Raw genomic sequence first — 26,821 nt, 5'->3', positions numbered from 1 at the left:
TCTGGTTCCCCGGGTGACAGATCTAGCCTCATTAACACTTCAGTATATTGTATGCATTTTTCATCAAGAATCTGAAGAAATAACTTTTTCCAGTATATTTTTTCTGTTTAGGAAAATAAAACAAAACAAAGTCAGTATAAAATAGACCGACTCAAACTCCCAAGATATATAATAAATTGGGTTCAGTAGTACAATGCAGGATGTGCTGTAAATGTTTTCATAAGAATTTGGGAAAGTTCGGAAATGTCCTATAAGGCCAAGTGCACACGATGCAGAAATGCTCTGGATTTTTCTTGAGCGTTTCTGTATCTCCCTGGCAGAAAAAACGCATGCGGATTGTACATGCGTTTTTCCTGCCAGAGACAAGTGTAAATGAAGCGTTTTGATCATGCGATTTCGCATACGGGTTGTCAAGCGCTTTCCGATTTTATATAGTGTGACCAAGTTAGTGAAAAAAAAAACAAAAAAACGGTTGTGTAAAAGGACCTTCCATGACGTCATTTAGTCATGTGACAGGTCATGCGACCGCCGACGTCAGCGGTCGCGTGACCAGTCACATGACTAAATGACGTCATGGCAGGTCCTTTTAGACCATCACGAGCTGCCGGGGAGCCAGGACGCATCGCTATGGAGACCGTACACCATCAGAAGGTGAGTATAAGGTAATTTTTTATTTTAACTCTTTATTTATTTTTTTTTACAGGTACTATGGTACCCGGGTCTGGGGGAGAGTCTCCTCTTCTCCAAACCCAGGTACCATCCGCACATTGAATCGCTTAATATTCGCATGTGCACATGTAGTCATGCGGGATATTAAGCGATTCAATGCAAGTCAATGGCGGCGAAAACACAGTGATTACGCAAAATAATTGGTACGGCTGCGGATTTTTCCGCAATGATAATCCGCAGCGGAAATTTCCGCAGCATGTTCACAGCACATGGGGACTATCACTGGGGAACATGGCAGACCTTCTACCAAGCGTTTTTAAGCGTTTCTGCAGCGGAATTGCCGTTCAAGAAACGCTTAAAAAACGGATAGTGGGCACACAGCCTAAATGTCTGTTCCTGATCCAAGGATCTCGGCTTTTAGCTGAGATGAATCTGTGCTGCACTTTATGTGCGTGCTCAGTAGTGAGGCAGGGCTGTGGAGTCTGAGTTGTGGAGTCGGAAGTCAGGGAAATTGAGGACTTTGAGTCTGTGGTTTGGCTTACCGACTCCACAGCGAGCAACACACCTTTCACATTTGACACATGCAGCACACCCATGTCTCATTTTAGATACATGCAAGAAATCGTTAAGGCTTTCTGGGAATAGAAACTGAATTAGTCCCAAAAAATATCCATTGCATTAAAAATTCTAACAGAAGCAGAGGGGGCCAACTGATTATTGTGGGGTCTGTCAGGTGTCAGTCTGGTGTCAGTTTTTAGAATGAAAAAAAAACGCAGCATGAGGGACTTTGTTCTAAAACAGACACATATGGAAACTCTTAATCAATAGGCTCCTCTGCTTCCTTTCGCATCAGTTAGCAGAAGGATCAGTCTTGGGTATGTATTCCGTTTTTTATGCTGCTAAAACTGAACAACCAAATTAAACTTCATAACTGTGCCTAATGTGTAAGGTCACTTTCACATTGCATTTAGTACATGCTCGCAAAACGGGATACGGACGTATGTGCCGATGGAGCCACAGACTAATGGTGCCGGCATAGCCAACATGCACTCTGACTTGCATCATTTTTGGGAGTGTACGCCTACTGGAGGACTGCCCTAAATTAGCATAAAAGGATCTTTTATCAGGTTTTTACTGTTGAAAAGACTGTAGAGCAGTGGTCCCCAACCTTTTTTGCACCAGGGACCGGCTTGAAGCAAGATCATTTTTCCATGGCCCAGCAAGGAGGGGGTGGGGTGGGGTGGGCGGGGCTTTGGTCATATGGGGGCGGGGTAATGGAGGGATTTGGAGTTTAGTGCATACTTATCATATAGTGTAGACCAGGTCCCCGCCAGGAGCCCCACATAATGTGCTGTGCCAGGAGCCGCATCACTGAGGCCCCATCACGCCCTGCAGCAGGACAGGGCAGCTGTCCTGACAGCTGCTGTTCAGCTGCATTTACTTCATCCCAGGGGCGGACACAGACTGTAGTGGGCCCCTGTGCAAGAAATTTTTGGGGGCCCCCCCCGCCCTTCATAAGGCAACAAAGTTATGTAAACATAACCCCCCCATGTGCAGCTCACCCCCGTGCATCTCTCATCCCCCTCCGTGCATCTCTCATCCCCCCCCCGTGCATCTCTCATCCCCCCCCCGTGCATCTCTCATCCACCCCCCGTGCATCTCTCATCCACCCCCCGTGCATCTCTCATCTCTCCCCTCCCTCCCATGTGCATCTCTCATCTCTCCCCTCCCCCCATGTGCATCTCTCATCTCTCCCCTCCCCCCCATGTGGATCTCTCATCTCTCCCCTCCCCCATGTGCATCTCTCATCTCTCCCCTCCCCCCCATGTGGATCTCTCATCTCTCCCCTCCCCCATGTGCATCTCTCATCTCTCCCCTCCCCCCCCATGTGGATCTCTCATCTCTCCCCTCCCCCATGTGCATCTCTCATCTCTCCCCTCCCCCCATGTGCATCTCCCATTCCCCCCACTCCTAGTTAATTGTATTTAAAAAAAAATCAAACTTGTTATACTTACCCCCATGCGATCCCTGCAGAATCCTGGCGCTCGTCCAAATCGCTGACACCAGGTTCTCCTGACTTCCGGCCATGTGACGGCGCCGTCGCATGACCGGAAGTCAGGGGAATCATGAAGGTGCTGCCGCAGCAGCGCAGCGCTAAGATGTCCCGGACCCGGCGCTTAGCATGGGGCCGGGGGCCCCATGAGGAGAGAGACGCACAAGAGGGGGGCTCCGAGGGGGCTCCTACCGGCCGGGCCCCATACTGGAGTCAGGGCAGTCATGCCCTGATGGCGGCCCTGCTGGAGGCTGGAGGGGCCCCCTCTCCCCGCGGACCGGCTGAAAAACCCCAACGGCCCGGTCCTGGTCCGCGGACCGGCGGTTGGGGACCTCTGCTGTAGAGCACAATAAAAGGTGTCGTTTTTTTCTTTTTTTGTTGTCCCCCCCCCTCCCTCTCCTTTCTAATTTTGCCTCTCTGTTACAGAGAGATTATCAAAGTATTTGTTAGTCAGTTAAAGGGATTATCCCACAAGCAAAAGTACACTTTAATCAATAAATCTTGAAATAAAAATAATTTTCACAATTGCATGTGTTAAAGGGAATTTGTCACCCCCTAGCACTCACCTGACCTCTAATATGGGCATACAGGTGAAAGAAATGTAAATCTATACCTACCTGTATGCCTCATATTAGCGGTCTTGTTGGTGTGAAATTGATTTTTATTCATTCTGGTTTCTGATGTATTCCCGTCCCGATGCCTGCAAGAAATCCCACCTACTGTTTTAATGATAATGTTTCCCCCTGTGATGTGCAGTCGCCGTGGCCAGATCCTGCGCACTTCATTTTTTAAGCAAGGCGCACTTCTTCCTGCCGTTTATGTATCACTGTTGAGCAAGGATCTTGTGCACATGCGAGTCACTGACTTCCTGATGCCTGTGCACAAGATCCCTGCTCTACAATGATAGAGGCAGGGAGAAGTGCGCCTTGCGTAAAAGGTGAAGTGCGCCGGCGTGGGATCTGGCCGCAGCGACTGCACATCACAGGGCACTGTCATATGCAGGGAGGGGGGAAACCGTATAATTAAAACAGGCGGGATTTCTTGCAGGCCCCAGGACGGGAACACATCAGAAACCAGAATGAATAAAAAAGACATTTCACAGCAACAAGTCCAGTAATATGAGGCATACAGGTAGGTATAAATTTACATTTAAATCATCTGTATGCCCATATTAGAGGTCAGATAAGTGCCAGGGGGGGGGGGGGGGGGCAGATTCCCTTTAAATAAAATGTTCCTGTGCTGAGATAATCTTATAAATGTGCCCCTGCTGTGTACTGTGTAATGGCCGTGTCTGACCGTGCTGGAACGTAGTCTGATCATACCACATCTCCTGGGCAGGGGAGGAAGCAAAAAGAAAATGTACAGACAGGGCAGCATGCGATCACAGCTGCTGGTTTCTGCAAGGAAAACCATTTCCCGGCCTGTTTATAAAAAAACAAAAAACTTGTTTTACCTCTCAGAAATAATCAGCTGTGATCCCCTGCTGTAATGTCTGTATACTCTTTTGCTTCCTCCCATTCTCAGGAGCTGTGGTATATCTAACAGTGTTCCTACACAGTTGGACACATCCATTACAAAGGGATACATTTATAAGACTATCATCTTTTTTACAACAATATTTTCTTTTGAAACACATCCAATTGTGGAACTTATTTTTATTCTAAGTTCAGTTAATTAATATTTACTTTGTTCATGGGACAAACCTCTTTAATTCAGGTGGGCGTCATGAGATTGTTTTCAATAGGGGTGTATACTTCTCCCTGTATGATGTTGACCAACCATAGGCAGGCAGCAACACAAGCAAAAAGGACACCCCCCACCATAGCTTGGAACAGGCTGCTCCTGTGTAAAACATGACCGCCTAATCTCACTGCAGAGCGAGTATAAATTGAGCACAGCAGACATTCGTGATTACTGACACCTTTGTATCATCTCCTGGCAAAGTACATTTACTGGCTGGGTGTTTATCAGCTCTTTTTTGTAATACATAACTATGTCCTGTACCGCTTTTTAGATCTCTACTGCCAAAGTGAGTCACCAGCGTATAACAGCTTCAGGACTTCCACTTTAGAACCAATTACTGCTTTTTCAAGGCGTTATGGTCTCAATAGCAGAGCTACAATGGTACTTTTACACATGTACTTATTAAATTTACCCTATGCTGCGACACATTAAATCAAATGTGGACGAAAGGAGGAGAATCCAGTTTGGGTTAAGTGGATGTGCTAGACATTTAATGAAGGAAAATTTTTTGAGATTCTTTCATAGAATACACTTAAATATGACCTTTGTGTAGTTTCAAAAATTCAGTGCATGAAATTTTAACTGGGTCAAAAACATGGCCCCATAATCTGTCCTCTCTCATTAGCCGGGCAGCACTTTATCCTTAGCCTAAAGCATGCCAAACACATTAGATAGCAGTCTACTAAATGAAGCTTTCGCCAGCTCTCCCATACACTGGAGCATGAGGGCTGCAAAACAAGTCTGTTGGCAGCTTATATCTGGGAGACCATACGACTCGCAATGTGAAATCGGACATCCCGAATCGATATTTTCCCCCTGACAAGACCACGGCTCCCAAACACATTAGACTGTCAGCCAAACCAGATGATAACGGCGAGTTCAGCAGACATTAGAGCCACTATGTGATTCCATGTATCATTTCCTTGTCGCCACAGCTTGAGAATGATTCTACCTAACGCTTAAATGTTTGGGTGACTGAATAATCAGAAACTCTTATGTGTAAAGAAAAAAAAAAAAAAAAGCAGATCTGACAATTCACAAGTATTCACATAATTTGCTTATCTCCATTTCTTTCTATCATTATAGTCAATATGGCCCACGCATTATACAGCTGCTAATAAGCACTTACTAAATAGACAGAGGATAGAATGAAGGCTTACCTTTGTGCCATTTCCAAAAAAAATATTCCTGACCTTCTACCCAAGAATCACTCTAGCCAAAATCATGAATATTTTTAATTAACTGCAGTTGACATTAAACCAAATTGCATTTTCCACAGCTGGAAAGAAACATTCAAGGAACTAAACTGGTGAAAAGATCACGTGCAGTCTACAGCGCTAGATATTCAAAAAAGATAAAAATTGACTGAATTCCACCTTGCTGAATCCTGTGTTTCCCTCGTTACTTTAGCATTTTCAGATGCGTTTTACCTCTGTAGTCAGGATTTCAGGGAACAGGAGAACAGGCTACACTTCATTACAGAGCTCCGTAGGCCATGTTGTAAATGCAACTTCCATTGGAGTTATTACATTAGTGTAACTCAGCCCGCTCAGCTTTCTCTGCGGCCATGATGACTTATGGCAGCCAACAGCCGGATATAGCCATTTTAGGCATGAACGGCTGAGATACAATTACCGCTTTTAGGTCAAAGTCGAGACACCTACACATCTGTCAAATAGAATTCTACAGAAATGAGTTCTGTTATCGGGAATAGCTATTCTGATGTAATAAGACATGGCATACAAGCTGTCAACAGTTCTGATGCCCAAATTATGTTACTACACACATTTAATTGGCATGTCTCAGAGGAGCACTGCATAACTAATTGGGTACCAAAGGTTTGGCTTATTCCGATAAATCCTTACAGCATCCTCTTCTAAAACCTCATTAAGAACCCGGTTCATTCATAACTGTGTAGTAAAAGCCATTCATGCAGGAATGTGAAGCGCGCGCCAGCAGTTACGTGATCATATAGCCCGTAAGATCGTTACTGTACCTTGCCTGTGAATCATTCCTCCATGCATAATTCTTGCAACAATGCAGTGGTTCAGCTCATTCATCTTTAGAGTTATTCCCTGATGAAAACAAATTAACTGTCAGGATTTACAGAAACTATAGTAAAAAAATTATTAAAAACAGCAGAGAAAGGCAGAGACATGTAGTACAGTCTATCCACATCCCTAATGGTAGGCCTTTGATCATCTCTAAGTACTTGTGAAATATACAATCTCCTTCCTAACATGTCTGTTTCAGTAAATACTTTATTACCCATGAAAGGACTCTGGAGCATCTTTTATAGAGCTCTATGTTGCACCATTCCTCTTATTTCCCCTGAACATTTATGGATAAATTGACAGCTGGGTGTACTATTCCCCTTGTTAAAGGGTTGTGTCCGTGACACTATGACAAGGTCAGTACTGATTGTACAGTAAGAGTACAGGGACACAGCAAATGGGTAACAGAAGGTAGAACACTAAGAAAAGATGCTCTAGTTTTATTTCATTATTTAATGGGTAAGAAAAGTTTCTGCAGAATTTGTATTTCACAAAGAATACAAGAATTACAAAATGTCAGGACAGCTGAAGGGACCCCCTTTTAGAGAAAATGTCCAGACCTTCATCACAGCTCACTTGTACAGGGTGGACCACAGAGAAGTAGCCTGCCACCGGCGATAGCATGACAAGATAAAAAAAGCAAGTGGATGCTTTCTATCCACTTACCCACAAGTCACAACCGATGCTGAAAGTGGTCCCCGTTCACACCCATGCACCTTTGGTCGGAGCACATTGGCGGATACTGCTTGCAGCTCTTCAACAGTGATGCTGCTAATAGCGTTTGTGAGGTTTCCAGTGAGTCACGTGAAGTACGACGTTGTCCCATCTTGCTGGCAAAAGCAGGAAGTTTTTTCTTCGGTTATTCGTTGGTCGCAAAACTATTCAAAGATGTCCAGGTAAAACGCAGTATTCAAAGAAAATTGGGCGCACTACTCATATTTTTGACATCTCGCACCAAAAGCTAACTTTCTGGTAGTGAAATGGTGTTCCATGGGTCAAATGGGGATTTTCAGTGTACCCAGACCCCATATTCGGGGACTTTACATTACTTTATAAATAAAACCCAGCATCGGCCGTCATGAAGTATAGCAAAAGGTCCATGTGTACATCAGCAGTCAGTAACTACATACAGTAATTTGCAAGTTTAGCATGGTTGGTCTCTTTCAGTTCTTGCACACGTCATGTGCACGGATTAAGGTTCAGTGATTTCAGCACTCGCTGACAAGTTTTTCACGATACACTAAATTGCTGAGGCAATCTTAGCTGGTTTTTGGGGGCCACGTGCAACCCGGTGCAGAATTTATTGCACAATTTCAGCTGTCCTGACTGACGCCTTGTTTCTTCACGTTTGAGAGCCGGTCTGATGCCATTTCCAAACCAGACTGAATATAACTGTTAGAGGGGTATACCCATCTCCAAGATCATATCCCAATATATAGTAGGTGTAATAATATTAGTAAATCTCTCCAATTAGAAATGTAGTATAGTTTTTCTGATTCGCTATGTCTCTTTCCCCATGTGCAGACATTGCAGGACCTTAGGTAACCATGGTTACGACCACTGATGTAGTGACAGTCAACTAGTTCCTAGTGGTCGTAACAATGGATACCTAAGGTCCTGCAATGCCTGCACATGAGAAAAGAGACATAGCGAATAAGAAAAACTACCGTATTTTTCGGACTATAAGACGCACCCCATATTTTGGGGAGGAAAATAGAAAAAAATATTTTTTATAAGATGGGGGTCCATCTTATAGTCTGAATAGGTACAGTATCTTACCTGGGTGGCAGTGGAGCGAGGGTCACAGGAGGCAGGGTCTCTCAGGAAGTCGGCGGCTGCAGCAGAAGAGGTCAGATGCTGTGGGGCCTGCGCCGGGCCGAGCCCGGGGCCTGCGCCGGGCCGAGCGACCAGCATCGGGTGGCGAATCAGTGCGGCCTGCGCAGGTTTCCGGTGTGCGCGGCCATCTTCCTAGAGCTGTGAGCTACAGGAAAATGCCCGCTGGAGGTACCGATCTGCGCATGCTCCGGTGGCCATTTTCCTGTAGATCACAGCTCTAGGAAGATGGCCGCGCACACTGGAAACCTGCGCAGACCGCACTGCTTGACGCCACTCAAAGCCAAACACCGGCCCCAGCACCCGCTGGGCACAGGTCCGGGCCCCAGCCGCTCTGTCTCACCTCTGCTGCCGCTGCTACCACCACCTCCACGATCCTGGAGGGCCCTGCAATCCCACTTCACCACCACCGCAAGTAACGTTCGGACCATAAGACGCACCCCCCCATTTTCCTCCCAAATATTGGGGAAAAAAAAGTGCGTCTTATGGTCCGAAAAATACGGTATACTACATTTCTAATTGGAGGTATTTGCGATTATTACAACTATCACATATTGGGATATGATCTTGGAAATGGGAATACCCCTTTAACTGGTGGTTTTGTTCCTCGGTATTAGTCGACAAAGGCCTCTTGCATCTCCTTAATTGATCCCCTTCTTACATAGCCTTCCACGATCACTATTCGCTGTTTCAAGTAGAACATCATCTTTCTGACACGATGTGAACAGGAAGGCAAAATAAAGCATGAAAGCTGTAAACGGGATGACACCACGTCGCCAGTAAGAGAGCAAGAAGTTATGGTCTCCTCCAAAGAGTGGCACTGGAGCTAGCCTACTTTTACATGACACCATCCTGAATATGTACAGCACAGGAAGAGCCTGCAGCCATCTAATGCGGGTGTCCGCTGTATATTACAGCAGAAACACTGCTGCAGAGGCCGGGATCGGAGGAAATAGACAGGCATAATAAACTGCAACACAGCAGTACTGTAAGGTTAATGAGATTTCGCCACTAATCATTTATCACCTAGCCACAGAAGTTTGGTACCATTGCCCCATGTGAATAAAGCATGGATGCAGAGCGAGGGCAGCAGCAGCCAATTTCCACAGAGTACAGAGATTTGACAGTATCTGTGAGCTACCTGGCCGTGGTTAATATTGGTCACCAAGTTCACCCCCTTTTACTACTTTCTATTGTACAGATAGAATACTACTACAAGTGTTCAGCTTACAGGAATCAATTCTTACAATTACTGCCATAATTAAGCAAACAAAAACCACAAAAAAATTCAAATCTATACCGTAAAGAAATAAAAAAAAATGTAAATATGTATTTGATGGCAGAATTTGTTTTTTGCTCTGCTCATGAATTACGCATAATTCACAGCATCTTACCATTGGCTCATCTGTGTTTTTCTGGAACTGTACTAAACGGACCCGTGTAACATTTTCCATGTCCATGTCCCCGTTTGCACTTTCTGGAGAATCTCCGTTTAAGTAGGGAGATGTTGGAGGTGGCGTGACTCTTAATGCTTCGTCACTGTAAACTTCATGGGCTACCACATCATGAGTTTGTAGTAAGGCCTAAAATAGAAGTAGAAAAACACATTCTTAACACTTTTATATTGCAAATTAGGTTTAACAAGTACACAGGCAAGGGAAGGTAGTAACATATTTTGATGATTACTATCCACATAAAATATTCAGATTCTACAAAACAAAATCTGTCAAAGATATGTTGTATAGTGTGACAAAGATCTATCTAATAAGAAAATTATTCTAATCTATAGCTTAAAACTTTTTTTGCTAACATTAAAAAGCACCTGTCAGCAAGATTGTGCTTAGTAAACCACATACACTGTCAGGTGGGCGACATTACACTGATTAAAATGATACCTTGGTTGATGAAATCTGTCCTGTGGTTCTTGTGTAATCTTTACTAACTAATTTAACAATCTCATAATCTCACTTTCCAATAATCCTAAACGACTCTGACACATTTCATTCTCTCCTCAATCAAACAACACAGGCCCCGACGATCTGGCCAATTTCAAAGAAAAAATTGACCATATCCAACAGGAAATTTTCTCCTAATCCCCAAATGTTATGCATGCTCTCCCCCGCCACATTGTATCTTGCTCACTTTCTGACTTAGAACCAGTCACGGAAGATGAAGTGATCAGGCTCCTTGCATCTTCTCGCCCTACCACCTGCACCAGTGACCCTATTCCCTCACATCTCCTTCAATCCCTTGCTCCAGCTGTCACCACTCAGCTAACTAAAATTTTCAACCTTTCCCTCTCATCTGGTATCTTTCCCTCTTCTTTTAAACACGCCAGCATACAACCATTACTTAAAAAAACATCCCTTGACCAGAACTGCACGGCCAACTACAGACCTGTTTCCAATCTTCCCTTTATCTCTAAACTCCTGGAACGCCTGGTCCACTCCCGTCTCATCCGCTATCTCTCAGATAACTCTCTTCTTGACCCTTTACAATCTGGTTTCCGCTCTTTACATTCTACTGAAACTGCCCTCACTAAAGTCTCTAATGATTTACTAACAGCTAAATCTAATGGTCACTACTCCCTGCTGATTCTCCTGGATCTCTCTGCAGCATTCGACACTGTGGATCACCAGCTCCTCCGCACTATTGGCCTCAAGGACACTGTTCTCTCCTGGTTCTCTCCTGCGCCAATTCTTTGGAATGCACTACCCAGGACAGTTAGATTAATTCCCAATACCCACAGTTTCAAGCGAACCCTAAAAACCCATTTCTTTAGACTGGCGTATCGCCTAAACACACTCTGTCCGTCCCAGTTTTCCCCCATATTAAAATCTTCTTCAACTTCAGGTTCATACCAACCATGCACTTAATAGCCTCTGTCAGGACTGTACACATACTGGCAGGACACCAGTCCATGTATTATTTATCCTATTCAGTATATCAAGGCTGCATTATACAATATATGTACTTTTTACCTTTTGTGTCTCCCCCATTTCCTCAGACTGTAAGCTTGCGAGCAGGGCCCTCACTCCTTTCGATATGAGATATGCTTATTCTGTATTGTCTGTATATGTCCCCCCTAAAATTTGTTAAGTGCTGCGGAATATGTTGGCGCTATAAAAATAAAAACTATTATTATTATTATTACTTTCAGTATGGAGATATGATATGCTTGTGCTCTGAGGCAGCCTGTGGAGGGCGCTCTATCTGGTTCTCTGCTTACATATTCATCTGTATGCTCTTATGACAGCTCACTGATCCTTCACTGACCTGCCTCCTATTTTACCTAGCCCCGCACTACTAGATGCATTAAATGTAAAATAGGAGGGTGCATAACCGAACACCCTAGGGAAACTCTAGTAACGAGCACTTGCGCTCATCAGTAGTGGTAAGACAAGTAGAAATTTATTTTTGGTTCGCCCTTTAATATAAGCAACAGTTTGATGCGGTTCAAATCTGTGTTGTCTGTTACTGATTATGTACTCCTATTTTGCATGCATACCAACTTAATACTCCAGTTCATTTTTTTCAATTTAGTTTCAAGTTTCTGCATTTAGTGCAGGTAAGGATGTGGCCTCCTTTTTTTGAGCTTGACATTACATTTGTATAGCTTACCATTGGCTGGGCACCCAGGTTTGGGACCCGGTCCTGCTCTGCCCTTTTTCACACTGACGTAACTATGACACATGGTAAGTAGGGCTGTGGAGTCGGAGTCCGTGTCCATTTTGGTGGAGTCAGAATTGGTATAAAATGGAGTGACTTCAACTGCTAAAATATATAATGAATTGGGTACAGTAGTTCAATGGGGCGACTCCAACTGCTAAAATATATAATGAATTGGGTACAGTAGTTCAATGCAGTTTGTTGGGAATATTTTTTCATCAGAATTTGGGAAAGTTATGAAATGTCCTATAAATGTCTGTCCAATTCCTGATCTAAGGGTCTAGACCAGTGGTTCTCAACTCCAGTCCTCAAGACCCACCAACAGGTCATGTTTTCCGGATTTCCTTAGTATTGCACAGGTGATTGAATTATTACCCGTGTAATACTAAAGAAATGATGAAAATATGATCTGTTGGTGGGTCTTGAGGACTGGAGTTGAGAACCACTGGTCTAGACTTTCAGCTGAGATGAATCTGTGCTACAGTAAATTTATCACTTAAACATGAGCCATGTATGAGGGAGTCTGAGTCGTGGAGTCAGAGGTTTGGCTTACCGACTCAACAGCCCTGATGGTAAGGTTTTAATACTAGAGGTTAGGACCATCTCGATTTGGGTACACCTTGACGTCGGTGGGATGGCTTTTACACTTTTTTAATCAAAAACGGTATTTACTAAGTACCCTATGTTCTTTATATGCACTATTGCTTTGACTTATTTACTTAAAGCAGGATACATGTTCATTTGGTTTCGGTCTTGGGTTTTGTTTAGTTATGTCCTCCATCAAAGGAGCAGAAAACTGAAAACTATTAAAAGGGGTACTCCGGGGAGATAAAAATGTATTTCAACCCACAATCTGTCAAAAGCCTTTAAGACGCACATTGCTTTTCCTGGCCTTGCATGCCACTTCATGTAATTGTACTACTACTCTGTTACTTTAGGTCCCCGCAGTGCTGCTCCCAAAGGACTGGCGCACTCTCACCAGCACTGTCACATGCTACTTATCCCACTCTCCACCGAAACATCTGCAATACATCTGATGAAGGTCCAACTATATGGACGTCTAATATGGATTTGGATTACACTGAAGTTTTGCATCACATTGGAGGTCTGAGTTATTTGTCTTGAGACAATGTTTGGAGCCCTATTCTAGCATCTGTCTATAGGTCACAAGTGAAGTACAGATAAAGAATTGGTTTCTTATGCAACTCAGCCCACTGACCAAGGCTCATCACAGGCTGTGTGCGGGTTTGAGACCCCTCCCCTCTTAGGCTATGTTCACACATCATGGCTTTTTCAGCGTTCTTTTTCTGCAGCAAAACCGGATCTCTTGCCAGGAGGTTGTTCAGGATTTTTGTTGCTGTTTTTTCTTGCTGCATTTTTTTTCACTGTCCTTTTGTCTCTGTTATTCATGTACATAAAATTCAGTGGAAAAAAAAATCTCATTCTGGTTTAGGCACAAAAAAAACGTTGAAAACTTGACACCTGCGTTTTTTCAGCATTTTTCTCACCACCCATTACTTCCAATGGATGAAAACAAAAAGCTGAGAGAAGTGACATACCCTATTTTGCAAAAAAAACATGCAAAGCACAAAATCCTGAAAAAAAACAAAAAACATGGAGGTGTGCAAGAGATTTCTGGAATCTCAGACTTTGCTGGTACTGCTAAACGCAGCTGAAGATTTGCATAAAAGAAACCCTGAAAAAAACATGATGTGTGAACATAGCCTTACTCTCCCTGCTATACTATAATGCCAAGCTTTTAGGTCATAAGATGTGTGATGGAGCCTTAAAAATGATTAATGTGTACTGACATGGCTCGTTCTGCACAGCCATGTATGTGAGCCGTGGCAGTATAGCACAGCAGTGAGCGTAAGGACATCAAGCCTACACAGTGGAGCGCCGCAAGAAGCAAGCCATGCCTACCGATTTTATCCATCCTACTGATGGGTAATGGGGAGGAAGCTGGCGCATGAAAGCACAGTGAGGAGGAGTAGGAAAATCACATGATCTGGCATATAAGACCAGGAAGAGGCATATGAGCCTTTATAGTTTTAGACAGATTTGTGGATTGAAGTACATTATCTCCCCGAAGTACCCTCTTAGTACCAGATCTGTCACTCTACAGACCCCCTTATTACACATTGAGACGTAAGAATATATGCATCATATGCAACCTGTAGTATCAGAGATATTAGTTTATAATTAAATCCAAAAAAAGCTTTTCTTTAAAGTTAAATGTATTTATTAAATTAATATACTGTACAAACTGTAAAGGACGGAAATACTATACAAACACTGGATACACTAGAGAAGGCTCGCCATGATGAAAGGATATGCCGAATCAGATAACACATAGCAAGGGTGTTGAGAACAGAATCTAGTGCTTTAGATATGGAGGGAACATTTTGCTTGAAAGGCATAATTGGTAAATCTTTCACAGGTCTCTGTAGCTCGTCTCCCTTACAATCAATACCACTATAAATAATGGATGACTACCAAAGCCAATTAGAGGGCTGAACTCAATGGACATGTGCTTCCCTACCTTGATCTAAGTTCCTTTCTTTGGTGGAAAAAAGATGCTACAATGATTTCTATTAAAATAGAAGTGCAGCAGACACTGGTGAAAAATGGGGATATGCAGAGCTATTAAAGATCAGCCGCAATATATAAAGGGAAGCCATCAAGAACTCATTTCTAAACCTAATCCTCACTATATACATCCCATGATGCCAATATACCTTGCAACATAAACCTGAGCACTGTAATATTTCGTGTGAATAGATAAAGACATTTATCTTGAATACAGAAATAAAAATCAGTAAGAACAGCCAGACTATAAAAAAGTTGTTTTGCAGAAAAGAACACCAAGCAAATTAATAACATAGAAATATATAAATAATGCCCAAATATATAAACGTTTCCCAGGATATAAGAAATAAAATATGCTCCAATTCAAACCAAACATTTTATTACTCTCAGCATTGAAATTGCAAAACAAAGAAGAAGAATGGGAGTACCACTCTGCACATTATGCCAGTCTTCCCTCTCCGAAGCATGGCATCCATCAACAAACCAAATGCACAGATTATGAATGTGGCGCAGGGAAAGCGGCTTCAAAATATTGATATGGGCCGATGGATAAGTGCTACAAGGGCTTAAAGGGAATGTGTCAGCAGAAAATAACCTATTGTTTAAATCCAGCTAAATGCATTTTTTTTTTTCATTTTTTTGCTATTTTTTTCCCCAGGTCACAATTTGTATAAAAAGATCTTGCAATTTTCACACTGGCCACAAGTTACAACATTTTGTTTCAGGAAATTCACATGTATAATGGACTTTGACACTTGTATTGAAGCATGTAATGATCGCGTGCAAAGGTCATTGTGAAGGGAGGGAAGCAGGGTCCGCTGTGACATCACAGATTGTGATTGGGGGATCCTATGCTACCTGCTGTATATAGAGAGGATACCAGTCACTGTAAACCTGCCTCTGATGAGGAAACTGCTGTTGACTTTTCCTAAAAGGACAGGAAATAGAAGCGTAAAAACGCCCCAGTTACCAGAGTGAAATTGTAAGGTTACCAACTGTTTTTTTTTTTTTTTTTTAATGAAAATCCAGACATTACCGATTAAAAATAATATACATGGACCACAAAAACCTGATATAACAATGAGTAATTTTCTGCCAACACTACCCTTTTAAATATGTCAAAAAGCCCTATTACCTGTACTTTATAATTGGAGTGCTGCAATTTTACTTTTCAGATCAGAGTGATGGCATTTTGTAAGAAATGTAGTATCTTAGCCCAGCCTAGCCCATGTTATTTAGTAGTTCTTTCTGTAAGATGAGATAAGATCTCTCTATGTAAAGAACAAGCATCCTTGTGTTTAGCCAGTATTACAATTGCATTAAAAAAACATCTCATCAATAACCATTAACCAGTAATGCTTTCCTTAAGCGAGATGTGGGCTTCCTTTCTGCACTAAACCACAGTATAGCAGGATTTGTTTCCTTCAATTGTCATTAAAGCATGGGTTTCCAGTTAATAGCCTTTTACCTGACATTATATGAAACTCTTTACTGCATTACAAGCCATGTTTGTGAGCAATGCTTACAATTTAAATAACCATTTACTACATACAAGTTACAATTAATTTAACATGATTAGATGAAAGTAAATATATTTTGTAACACTCTAAATTGTAATTATAACCTGCCTTACAAAACATTAGTACAACTTGGAATTAATATTCCTAGCAATATTCCAAGGAAAGCGAGGCTGATCAGCTCTAGACCTCTCCTGAATCCATTCTCAAGCAGTGAGGTAATCTGCACTCAACAGTGATTGTTTCCCAAAGGATGCAGAAATCAATAGAAACTATTGTTTGGAGGGGCGGTTATATGCGGCTGGCACAGGCACCAGACATTTTCCCTTGTGTTTTTCCTCAAAAAGAAAATGTTCTACAATTCCCTTATCTGAGATCTGGCTCACACAATATCCCTGTGCTTGCAAATTGTTTAACCCTGTGATTAAGGATATAAATCTAGAAGAGAGCATCGAATGTTAACCACCTAGAGGAAAATCAGGCAGAGACAGAAACGACATCAGAACAGATGCTAGATTTCTATTACGTAAATGAATCTAGCCAAACCAGATTCAAAGAGATATCAGCAAACGGATGACGACTTACAGTCAGCCCCCAACACAAAAGTCTGCTTAGTGGCAAATGAACTGCTGGAAAGCCATGCCTATTAGCAGTTTCTATAGATTAGCCAAGCATATGGTATACTCTTATCAGGGTATAGGTATGTGTTAGGCCCAACGTTGTTGCAAATCAATTCGCAGTACCTGATCCATCGGCTAGAACCGTAATCTATGGCTACTAGATGGGAGACCTGATATTGGCCTCTTACCTGTGAGGTCATGTGCATCATGCTGCAACAATGACATCACGCCAGGCTGGCATAACGAAAGAGGAGCCACGGATGCCATCAGGTAAAAGGCAGCTCTCACGGCTTTTGTCCAGTAGATACCAACTCTAGTTCGGACATATAAAAAAGTATGCGATATACCGCTTTATCTGAGGACAGACTGAGTTCTATCAAAAGGCCTGGAATTCAAGCATAAAGATGAACAAGCCATCGATGTCTATATCCCCAACTGACTAACAAAAGTTCCTTCAATTACAGTGAAGAAGATTGATAACAGAATTAAAAGCGCATATATTTCATGAATATCCTGCCTTGTATAGGGAAAGTATATAATATAGGGATAGGTCCACTATAACAATTACCTAAATAAAAAGGTACAGTGCTAGCCAGTAGAGAAAAAAAAAAAAAAAAAAAAAAGATTGTGTTCAGTGGGAGAAATAGAATAATAATCAATCTGGTAGTTATGATACCTTTTAATGGCTAACAAAAATAAAATAAGTGATGTTACAAAGCAAGCTTTCCAGACTACTTAGGTCTCTTCATCAGGCATGGTATAACAAAGTATCTGAAGAAACACTAATATACACACAAAAAGAGCAGGGACATGGTATAATAAATGGACATACAAAAAAAACCAAACAAACTGAGCTTGGAGAGTTCATCCTCAATTAGCTTAGATCAATTTTATTGTCCCAAATTTTTTGCAAGATCACAGACCTGATGCCCTCACTGTCTCTGGAGCAGATTCCTCAAATTTTGTAGTAAGTCATAAATCCTTGTGACAGATTTAGACCTGTGTGGAGGGGATCAAAGACGGCCACAAAAAAAGCTGTCCCATCTGAGATATGTGAGCCGGTCAAATGGTTTCCAATGCACAAATGTCTGGATTGAACCATTTTGAATTTTATGGTGATATCCAGAAAGTTGATTTCTGTATTCGAATCAGATGGGAACCCATTAGCTTCCAGAAAGCTAGCTTTACAGATCAGGGACATTTCGAAAACGTTATCTACAATAGGTCCCCTCCCCAAGGGTGCCATCTTAGCCACCATGGATGTGGAATCCCTATACTCTAAAGTCCCACATGAAGATTGACTAACCACCTGGCAACGGAACTGATATGACCAGCAAAATGGCACCCCAGTATGCCAACCTGTTCAAGGCTAAAAACGAGAGAATGACTTTTTAACATCCTGCGCCATCAAACCCTTAGCCTAGTTCCGTTACAACAATGACATCTTAATAATCTGGGATGAGTCTGAACAAGAACTTATACAATTCCATGAAAGATTCAATACACCATAAACTTGACAATGGACCACTCAAATACAGAAATCAACATCAAACTCAAGATTGTTGAATTCACTAATCCATGTAAACCAATTGACCAGCCCACATACCTCAGATGGGACAGCTTCCACCCGAAACAGTAAAAATTTTATCATCTACAGCCAGGCCCTCAGATATAAACGTATTTGCTCCAACCCAACAAACCGGGATGAAGACTTAACTCATCTTAAAGACATTTTTAAACCAAGGCTACAACCTCACCTCCATTGATGATCAGATCAATAGAGCCACAAGGCTCCCTAGAAGCAAATTAATTCAATATGGAGAAAAAAAAAAGGAAGATAAGAGAGTGTACCTCTGGTGGTGACCTACAGCCCACAGCTTGAAGTGTTCAGAAAACCTGCCAAAAAACTTCACCGTATCATACATAAAGATGTCCGACTAAAAATAATATTCAAAGACCATCCCTTTCTATGCTACAGACAACTTCTAAATTTAAGAAATATGATCAGAAGCTCGATGCCCTCTGATATACCAAAAGGAACCTATCCCTACAATGTGAGGAGCTGCAAAACATGCACTCATGTAATGACCACAGACTGGATACAGATCTGCAATGCACAGCGGGACTATAAGATTCCTGGGACATTCACATGTTCCTCTTCCAATGTGGTGTACTTAATTTTATGCGCTTGTCCTACTGGGGGTCTCTAAATTGGAGAAAGAGCAAGGATGAGATCGCCACATGATTACAGGCAAAAAAAACAAAAAAACAACAACCTGTGGCTAAACAATTCTGTGGTCCAGGACACAACAAACAATATGAATTACCAACGTCATCGCCCGTGAGACATGACCGGGAGTGACCTATGGAGCCTCGTTCTCAGACCAACGCTCCATAGATTGCAGGAGAGAATGGCTGGATGTCGTGGAAACCACAATGGATTACGTCAGAGCTTCTGGGATTATTTTTCTAATTAATGGATAAACCAGGGAATGTGTGGAGGAGTCTTTATTCAAATAAACTTTTTTTTTCCTAAGTGTCTCCTATTTTTAAATACGGGGTGGTTAGTAATGGGGATGTCTGGTAGACGCCTCTCCATTACTAACCGCAGGGCTTGTTTCCAGCGGTCAATACACAGCGGACATCAACCCCAAAAACGATTTCACCGATTACCACTGCACCAGGGCAATCGGGAAGAGTCGAGGCTAAGCGCCAAAACTGACATCTAATGGATGCGCCATTTCTGGGGTGGCTGATGGATGGCCTCATTAGGCTGGTGAGGGATAAATATCTATGGACCTTCCAGGCCTATTAATATCAGCCCCGAGATGTCTGCTTTGCCTTAGCTGGTTATTAAAAATATAGCGTGGACTACACATCATTTTTTTTAGGGTACCCCCAAATTTTAGGAACTAGCAAAGACAAAGCAGACAGCTGGGAAGGTTCATGGATATTGGGCCCTTCCCAGAATAATAGGACAAGCTCACAGCTGTCTGCTTTCCCTTGGCTGGTTATTAAAAAATAGGGGGGACCACACATCTTTCTTTAAATTAGTTTACACTGTTCATACGCTAGTCAGAGCACAATGATGGCACCACTAGTGATCCGGCGTTTATACGGGCCGGGTCATGTGTTGCGCCAACCAATCACAACCATGCCAATACTTAGCATGACTTATGGCCTCAGAAGTGCCCACAGCCTAAAAGCTTGTTGACTGGCTGCACTGCAGTCTTTCAACTTTATTTGGCACCAAACTTGAACAGTAAAATGGACTTCAGGAAGAAAGTCATGTTCAGAGTTCAGTACTTTACAGTTCAGGTTCGCTCAACCCTAAATATGAAAAGTTATTTTAAAAATGCAACTTCAAATCACAAAAACACCGAAGGGTCTATGAACAAAAATTTATGGCAGTCTTGGATACCCTCACAAGGATTTAGGACTTACTACAAAATCTGAGTAATCTGTTCCAGAGACCGTGAAGGCACCAGGCCGCTGATCTTACATGGATATTGGGACAATGAAATTTTCACACCACTTATCTAAGCGAATGAAGAATTCATTGTCTGAGCCCAGTTATTTTTTTAAATGTCCATTTATTATGTCACGTCTCTGCTCTTTTTATGTGTATACTGTGCCGACCCGAGTATAAGCCGAGGTACCTAATTTTACCACAACAAACTTGGAAAACATATTGACTCGAGTATAAGCCTAGGGTGGAAAATGCAGCAGCTACTGGTAAATTTCCCCACCCTGATAAGTATTGCCCCCTCACCCACCAATCCTGGTAGGCGTGGCCCCCCCTCACCCACCAATCCTGGTAGGCTTGGCCCTCCCTCACCCACCAATCCTGGTAGGCTTGGCCCTCCCTCACCCACCAATCCTGGTAGGCGTGCCCCCCCCCTCACCCACCAATCCTGGTATGCATGACCCCATAACAGCACAGTTAAAAAAAAATAAACACATACTCACCTTCCTTACCTCTGCTCCAGCGCTGCATCTAGTCTGCAGCAGCTCATGTCCGCATCTGAGGTGCAGAGCACTCTGTCAGATACTGTTGTGAGCTGCTGCCAGCACATTCGCTCCTCTCCACGCCGGGACTATGTGCGTGGAGAGGAGCGAATATGCAATTTCTTTAATGGCGGGCATGGTCAGCAGAAGCTGCGGCTCAGAGCTCCTCCGTACCCGCTGTTAAAGGGAAATGAATATTCCCTCTTCTTCACACCCGTAGGCGCAGCTCCTAACCGTGCCCGCTCCTACGTCGCCACAAACCCCTCCTCTGCAACTTCCCCCAGCTATCCACCAACGGAATCTATATATACTCGGGTATATACCAGAGTATAAGCCTAGGGGGGGCTTTTTCAGCACAAAAAATGTGCTGAAAAACTCTGCTTATAAGCGAGTATATACGGTATTTGTGTTTGATAAGACCAAAGTAGTCTCGAAAGTTTGCTTTGTAATTTATTTTATTTTTCTTAGCTATTAAAAGGTATCATAATTACAAGATTATTTTGCTTCTCCCATTGAGAATCACTTCCCTAAATGGCACAAGAAAATCTAGTGTGCCATTTGCCCAGTAGCACTTTATCAAAGATTACAGTGGACAGTTCCCCACCTCTTCATCGGGGACTGACACCCACCATGTTTAGATACAGTTGCTCAATGGCAGCCAGTAGGTGCACCCCCACAAATTTATCTTGAGAAAAGGTCAGTGTAAGGGGCCTCTGAGCTGCCTGCTGCTGCCCTCCTCCAACACACAAGAGTCCTGACTTTGTTCTCCGAACAATCTCCTCAACTATATCAGACCCATAACTACAAGCTAAAATCTGTTATACAGTGGGATATATAAGTTTAGGCACACCTGGTCAAAATTACTGTTATTGTGAACAGTTAAGCAAGTTGAAGATGAAATGATCTCTAAAAGGCCTAAAGTTAAAGATGACATTTCCTTTTTTTTTTTGCCATTTCCTCAGTTCGAAATGTAATTAAAAAATGGCAGTTAACAGGAACAGTGGAGGTCAAGATAAGGTCTGGAAGACCAAGCAAAATCTCAGCAAGAGCTGCTCATAGGCTTGCTAGAGAGGCAAATCATAACCCCTGATTGACTGCAAAAGACCTTCAGAAAGATTTAGCAGACTCTGGTGATGGGGTATATTGTTCTACTGTTCAGAGACACCTGCAAATATGGCCTTCATGGAAGAGTCATCAGAAAAAAAAAACCAAAAAAAGACTCCCGAGTTCTCACCATAAAATTCAGCGTCCGAAGTATGCAAAAGAACATCTAAACAAGCCTGATGTATTCTGAAAACAAGTCCTGTGGACCGATGAGGTTAAAATAGAACTCTTTGGCCACAATGATCAAAAGGCATGTACTGAGAAAAAAGGACACAGAATTTCAAGAAAAGAACATCTTGCCAACCATTAACCCCTTTACCCCGAGGGTGGTTTGCATGTTAATGACAGGCCAATTTTTACAAATCTGACCACTGACACTTTATGAGGTAATACTGCTTCCGCTGATTCTGAGATTTTTTTCGGGACATATTGTACTTCATGATAGTGGTAACATTTCTTCGATATCACTTGCGTTTATTTGTGAAAAAAAAAATCGTAAATTAGGTGAAAATTTCGCAATTATCAAAATTTAAATTTTTATGCCCTTAAATGAGAGATATATCACACAAAATAGTTACATTTCCCACATGTCTGCTTTACATCAGCACAATTTTGGAATGGGGAAGAAAAAATTGAACATTTAACTTTTTCCATAAAAATGTTACTTTAGACCCCATTTTTTTTTTATTTTTGCAGGGGTAACAGGAAAAAATGGACCCCAAAATTTGTTCTGTAATTTGCCCTGAGCACGCAGATACCCCATACGTGGGGAAAAAAACACTATTTGGGCGCACTGCAGGGCTCAGAAGGGAAGGAGCGCCATTTGACTTTTTGAATGTAAAATGTGATTGAATAATTCGCGGACGCCATGTTGCGTTTAGAGAGCCCCTGATGTGCCTAAACAGTGGAAACCCCCATAAGTGATACCATTTTGGAAACTAGACCCCTCAGGGAACTTATCTAGATGTGTGGTGAGCACCCTGAAACCCCAGGTGCTTCACAGAAGTTTATAACATTGAGCAGTGAAAATAAAATGTTCACTTTTTTCCCACAAAAATGTTTTTTTTTTTTTTTTCAGCCCCCAGTTTTGCACTTTCATAAGGGTAACAGGAGAAACTGCACCATGCAGCTTGTTGTGCAATCTCTCCTGAGTAAGCAGATACCCCATATGTGGGGGAAAACCACTGCTTGGGTGCAAGGCAGAGTTCGGAAGGGAAGGAGTGTCATTTGACTTTTTGAATATAAAATTTGCTTGAACAATTAGCGGATGTGCCCCTGATGTCCATAAACGGTGGAAACCCCCCACAAGTGACAGCATTTTGGAAATTAGACCTCTCAGGGAACTTATCTAGATGAGTGGTGAGCACTCTTAAACCCCCACGTGCTTCACAGAAGTTTACAATATGAAGCCGTGAAAATAAAAAAATACAAGTTTTTCCACAAAAATGATCTTTTATCCCCAAATTTTTTAGTTTCACAAGGGTAAGAGTTAAAAAATGGAACCTAAAAACGGTTGTGCAGTTTCTCCTGAGTACGCCAATACCCCATATATGGGGAAAATACACTGTTTGGGCACACGTCAGGGATAAGAAGGGAAGGAGCACTGTGTGACATTTTGAACGCAAAATTGGCTGGAATCAAGAGTGGACGCAATATCGCATTTCGGAAGCCTAAATAATGGAAACCTCCCCCAAAATGGACTCCATTTTGGAAACTAGACTCCTCAAGGATTTTATCAAGGGGTATAGCGTACATTTTGAACCCAGAGGTACGACAGAATTTGATAACATTAGGTCATCATATTCAATAAGTTGTCATTAGTCTTGAGCACAAGTGCTCGCTACTTGAGTTTGCATCGGGTATCTACCATGTATCACGGGTGCTCTAGTGACTTGCTCGAGTCCCTGCCCCGCATGCTTCACGGTTGTTCGATACCAAAAAAAAAAAACATGAGGGGATTGCTCATGCATGGCAGGCGATCCCAGCAACGTTTTTTGGCCGCGAAGCATATGGGGTAGAGACTCGAACATGTCACTCGAACACCCACTATTCTCAGTGCATACACGCGCTTCCAATGCAAACTCAAGTAGCGAGCACTTGCGCTCAACACTAGTCGCCATATAGTCATTTTTTTTTCTTTACTTTTGAAAAAATCCCAACCCTAACCCCAGCTTTAATACAACCCCAACCCTAAAGTTTATTTTTTTTACACCGTTCCTCGTGTGGTATAAGTGATTAGACTACTTTATTCTTCGGGTTGGTGCGATTACAGCAATTCTAGATTCATATCGGGTTTTTATGACTGACAGCTGTCACACTAAAAGACGCTTTTTTTTTTTTTTTAGCAAAGACTCGTTTTTGCATCGGCATATTTTGAGAGCTATAAGTTTTCTAAATTTTGGCAGACAGTCATGTGACGGCTTGTTTTTTGCGGGACAAGTTGATGTTTTTATTGGTACCATTTTTGGGCATGTGACATTTTTTGATAACTTTCTATCCCGATTTTTTGGAGGCAGAATAAACAAAATCCAGCAATTGTTTTTTATGTTTTTTTTTATGCCGTTCCGCATGTGGTAAATTTGATAAGGCAGCTTTATTCTTCGGGTCAGCGGTACCACATTTAAAACTATTTTATAGAAAAAATAATTTTTTTGTATCGCTTTATTCTGAGAGCTATAGCTTATTTTTCGGATGATGGAGCTGTATGGCGGCTTGTCTTTTTGCGGGACAAGATGACGTTTTCAGCGGTACCATTTTTATTTACATCCGTCTTTTTGATCTTGTGTTGCTCCATTTTTTTTGTTTGGCGGTATGATAAAGCATTGTTTTTTGCTTTGTTTTTTATTTATTTTATTTTTTTTACAGTGTTCACTAAAGGGGTTAACTAGTGAGACAGTTCTATAGGTCAGGTCGTTCCGGATGCGGCGATACCAAATGTGTACATTTACTGTTTTATTATTTTCATAATGAATAAATATTATGGGTTCAATATATTTTTATTTTTTGGAGATTATTATTTTTTTTTACATTTTATTTATTTTTTCACTTTTCTTCTTTTTTTTTACTCTTACACATTGTCCCACTATGGGACTTTCACTTTTTGCAGCCTAATCGGCTGCATGGCATAGAGAGCAGCAGCTCCTTATGCCATGCAGCATGTCAGCACTGCACACAGGGGAGTCATTACTTTGGTCATGCACTGCGCATGACCAAAGTAACGTCCTGCCTCCTGGTGACCTGGATGTTGTTGTGACGACATCGGGTCATCATGACAACATCCGGAAGCCGCCGCATACATCGCTGGAAGCCGGCAGGAGAGGTGAGTATAGCGATCACCTCCCCCCTTGCCACTGCAATGCTGTGATTAACTTCGATCGCAGCATTGCGGGGGTTAATGTGCAGGGAGCGATGCGGGACCGCTCCCTGCACATAGCAGAGGGTGTCAACTGTGACAATCAGCTGACATCCGGCAGCGATCGTCCCGCACCTCTTGTGTGCGGGTGTGATCGCCGCACGCGTAATAGTACGTAGCTGGTCCATAAGTCCCAGGGCGCAGCTACGTACTATTACTGACCTCATCAGAAAGGGGTTAAGCATAGGGGTGGATCAATCATTCTTTGGGTTGTGTTGCAGCCAAACGGCATGGGGAACATTTCACGGGTAGTGGGAAGAATGGATTCAATGACATTTCAACAAAATCTTGATGCAAACATAGCACCATCTGTAAAAAAGCTGAAGTTGAAAAGAGGATGGCTTCTACAAATGGATAATGATCCTAAACACACGTCAAAATTTAAAATAGACTACCTCAAAGGGCACAAGCTTAAGGTTTTACAATGGCCCTCACAGTCCCCTGATTTTAACATCATTGAATATCAGTGGCTAGACCTCAAAATAGCAGTGCATGGAAGACGACACAGGAATCTCACAGAACTGGAACAATTTTTTAAAGGAAGAAAGGATGAAAATCTCACAAAACAAGAATTGAAAGACTTATATACATTCAAGACAGTTCTATAATGCAGATGCAACTTCTTTCCATATTTTTTACATTTCTGCATAGGAACAGGCTTGAACTTCATCTAAGTTTACCTCATGTTTATATTGTGCGTGGGAAACTAACAAGATGTGGTGTTCTGGGGCAATTGACTATGTATAATAAAATATAACCTATACATACATGCATACACACACAAATTATTATAGCACCATATATTCCATGGCGCTTTACATGTGAAAAGGGAAAAAACATAGCAATAACAGTTATAATAATCTTGAACAAAAGTGGCTGGCCCAGGAGGAGAGAGGACTCTGTCCTTGAGGGCTCACAATCTACAAGGGATGGGTGAGGATACAGTAGGTGAGGGTAGAGCGGGTAGTGCAGCGGTGGTTACTGCAGGTTGTAGGCTTGTCGGAAGAGGTTGGTCTTCAGGTTCCTTTTGAAGGTTTCCATGGTAGGCGAGAGTCTGACGTGTTGGGATAGAGAGTTCCAGAGTAGGGGGGATGTACGGGAGAAATCTTGTATGCGATTGTGTAAAGAGGAGATAAGAGGGGAGTAGAGAAGGAGATCTTATGAGGATCAGAGGTTGCGTGCAGGTATGTACCGGGAGACTAGGTTGCAGATATATGGAGGCGACAGGTTGTGGATGGCTTTGTATGCCAAGGTTAGGGTCTTGAACTTGAGTCTCTGGGTAATGGGGAGCCAGTGAGGGGACTGACACAGGGGGGAGGCCGGGGAGTAGCTGGGGACAGATGGATTAGTTGGTCAGCAGAGTTTAGGATAGATTGGAGGGGTGCGAGAGTGGTAGAAGTGAGGCCACAGAGCAGGAGGTTGCAGTAGTCTAGGCAGGAGATGATGAGGGAGTGCACTAGTGTTTTTGCAGAGTCTTTGCTTAGGAATGTGTGGATCCTGGAGATGTTTTTGAGTTGGAGTCGGCAGGAAGTGGAGAGGGTTTGGATATG

The 26,821-nt window shown here is 42.5% G+C and overlaps 1 protein-coding gene across 13 annotated transcripts in view; it reads right to left on the bottom strand.

Annotated features, from left to right (window-relative positions):
- CASK (calcium/calmodulin dependent serine protein kinase) overlaps positions 1–26,821 on the bottom strand; it is a 350,915-nt gene that overhangs the window by 54,022 nt on the left and 270,072 nt on the right. For all 13 annotated transcript variants that reach the window (XM_073667250.1, XM_073667249.1, XM_073667257.1 and 10 more), the window contains 2 exons: positions 9,747–9,935; positions 6,462–6,540 (listed from right to left, as the gene is read on the bottom strand). In XM_073667250.1, the coding sequence (XP_073523351.1) occupies positions 6,462–6,540; positions 9,747–9,935 (268 nt within the window). The remainder of the gene's footprint in view (positions 1–6,461; positions 6,541–9,746; positions 9,936–26,821) is intronic.

Source organism: Phyllobates terribilis, unplaced genomic scaffold, assembly GCF_046119375.1.
Source record: "Phyllobates terribilis strain yellow unplaced genomic scaffold, ASM4611937v1 Scaffold_2__4_contigs__length_985480577, whole genome shotgun sequence".
In the NCBI taxonomy this organism is placed as follows: Eukaryota; Metazoa; Chordata; class Amphibia; order Anura; family Dendrobatidae; genus Phyllobates; species Phyllobates terribilis.
The sequence above is the reverse complement of the archived record's forward strand: the minus strand, read 5'-3'. Positions and strand labels throughout refer to the sequence as shown.